The sequence below is a fragment of the Anneissia japonica genome, unplaced genomic scaffold, assembly GCF_011630105.1.
Source record: "Anneissia japonica isolate Jap-2015-1 unplaced genomic scaffold, ASM1163010v1 scaffold218241_len1738_cov85, whole genome shotgun sequence".
Classification (NCBI taxonomy): Eukaryota; Metazoa; Echinodermata; class Crinoidea; order Comatulida; family Comatulidae; genus Anneissia; species Anneissia japonica.
Genome location: NW_022739176.1, coordinates 1 through 1,738, shown reverse-complemented (window position 1 = coordinate 1,738; position 1,738 = coordinate 1). Strand labels below are relative to the sequence as shown.

Below are 1,738 nucleotides of genomic sequence, written 5' to 3'. Positions count from 1 at the left end.
CACTATTTTCAATGTTAAAACAACAATTTTTAACAATTTGGTGATGGTTTCTGCCTGAGAAATGCCTGAAATCATAAACTTCAAAGGCTGATTTCTCAAATATTGTTCTTTTTACAGCTGTGTATTCAAACGCTTGTAACTTCATAAGGAAATGTCCGATTTAAATGATTTTCCTACTATTTTATAGCTCTCATTTTACCGTTTAACCCTATATTAATAACTAAAAATTGATTATTGTGATGAATGACTGGTTTTGCTTCGTCAATTATATAAAAAAAAATATATATATATTTATTATTCTCAACAATTTACCGTTTATGAACTTCCTCCAACTCCTCCTCCTTACTCTTCTCGATTCTCTCTATTTCTAGTTTGTGCCTTGCTCTCATTTCCGACATCTCATTCTTCAGACGTCTGTTCTCCTCTTCAGTGGCAACCAGACGATCTGCAAACTCTTGTCGGATGACTTCTTGTACATTTTTCCTCTCCTTAGACAGTCTGTCACATTCCTGAAAATATAAAAAAAATTAAATTACTGCAATGATATATTTCATGCAGCAAACTATGGAATTTCCCCCATAGGCATCGTTCCAATGACTGGGGTAATAATTATCATCATCATTATTATTATTATTATTATTATTATAAATTATTTTGAATCAAGTATGAAGATAAGGTTTGTTTTATTACTTTTTGATAACTATGCTACAAATCAAATGTACTGTAAGAGTTTATTAATATTAATTAATTTTAATAATATAATAAATACCAAGATTTGTTAACAATAACTTCCTTCATAATCCTATATCATTATGAACACTTGTAATTAAAACTATTTTACTAAGGAGTATAAATGGGTACCTGGTAGGATGTTGTGGCATTGAATGTCCTACTATTAATTTTGTGTCCTGTTAAATGTGCACGACTAGGTATACTCAACAGGGAGCAGAGATGATTGTACTTTGTGCTGGTTTTCCATAGTATGTTATCCAGAAACCAAGGGTAGTAATGCTCAGTGCCTTTGATCATTCAATTTGGAATTGGTGCTATATAAATATTTGGCATTATTATTATTATTATTATTATTATTATTATTATTATTACATAACAGAAAAACATTGTAACCTAATGACAAAAACAGGAAGGAACAATTGAAAAAATGATAGTGAAGTACTTTAGTTAATGATGGTGATGATAATATTATATTATTTTTATTTTAGCATTTACTGTTGGCCATTCTTTTTCATGTTTATATGATATATTTTCATTATAGTTACCACAACTTCGACAAGAAATAAAACCTACATTAGATAGAGAAGATACTGCAATAAGCAACAACATGAACGGTGCTGTACAACCTAATATTATTTAATATACATACACATCTAAATACACAAAACACATAACATACACATGTATATCTATTTTCTGTCTTGTACATTCTGTTAGTACAATTTTAAAAGCATGTACCTAGTGGCTAGGTTATATCGATGTTGCTTTTCAATAAAACTGGTTTTTAAAAGTAAAAATAAATAAATAATAAGGGGATACTTCAAAATGTTCTTACCTGTTTAATGCCGTTTACATCCTCTTGTTTCTGCTTGATGAGCGAATTCAAGCGGATGTTGTCTCCCTCTACATCAGCTAGCCTTGCCTTTGTATCATTATAACGATCCTGCGTGTTTCTCTCCGATAACTCCATCTCTCGTAGTTCACCTTCGTATTTATCACGTATACG

At 30.3% G+C, this 1,738-nt stretch overlaps 1 protein-coding gene across 1 annotated transcript; it reads right to left on the bottom strand.

Annotated features, from left to right (window-relative positions):
• Nucleotides 1-312: 312 nt before the first annotated feature.
• LOC117117862 (centrosomal protein of 131 kDa-like) lies at nt 313-1,732 on the bottom strand (the record flags this gene model as incomplete). Its single annotated transcript, XM_033262334.1, has 2 exons — nt 1,568-1,732; nt 313-509 (listed from the first exon to the last, which is right to left on the bottom strand). Coding segments are annotated over exons 1-2 (332 nt in total), but the record flags the coding sequence as incomplete, so codon positions are not given.
• Between the last annotated feature and the right edge of the window lie 6 nt (nt 1,733-1,738).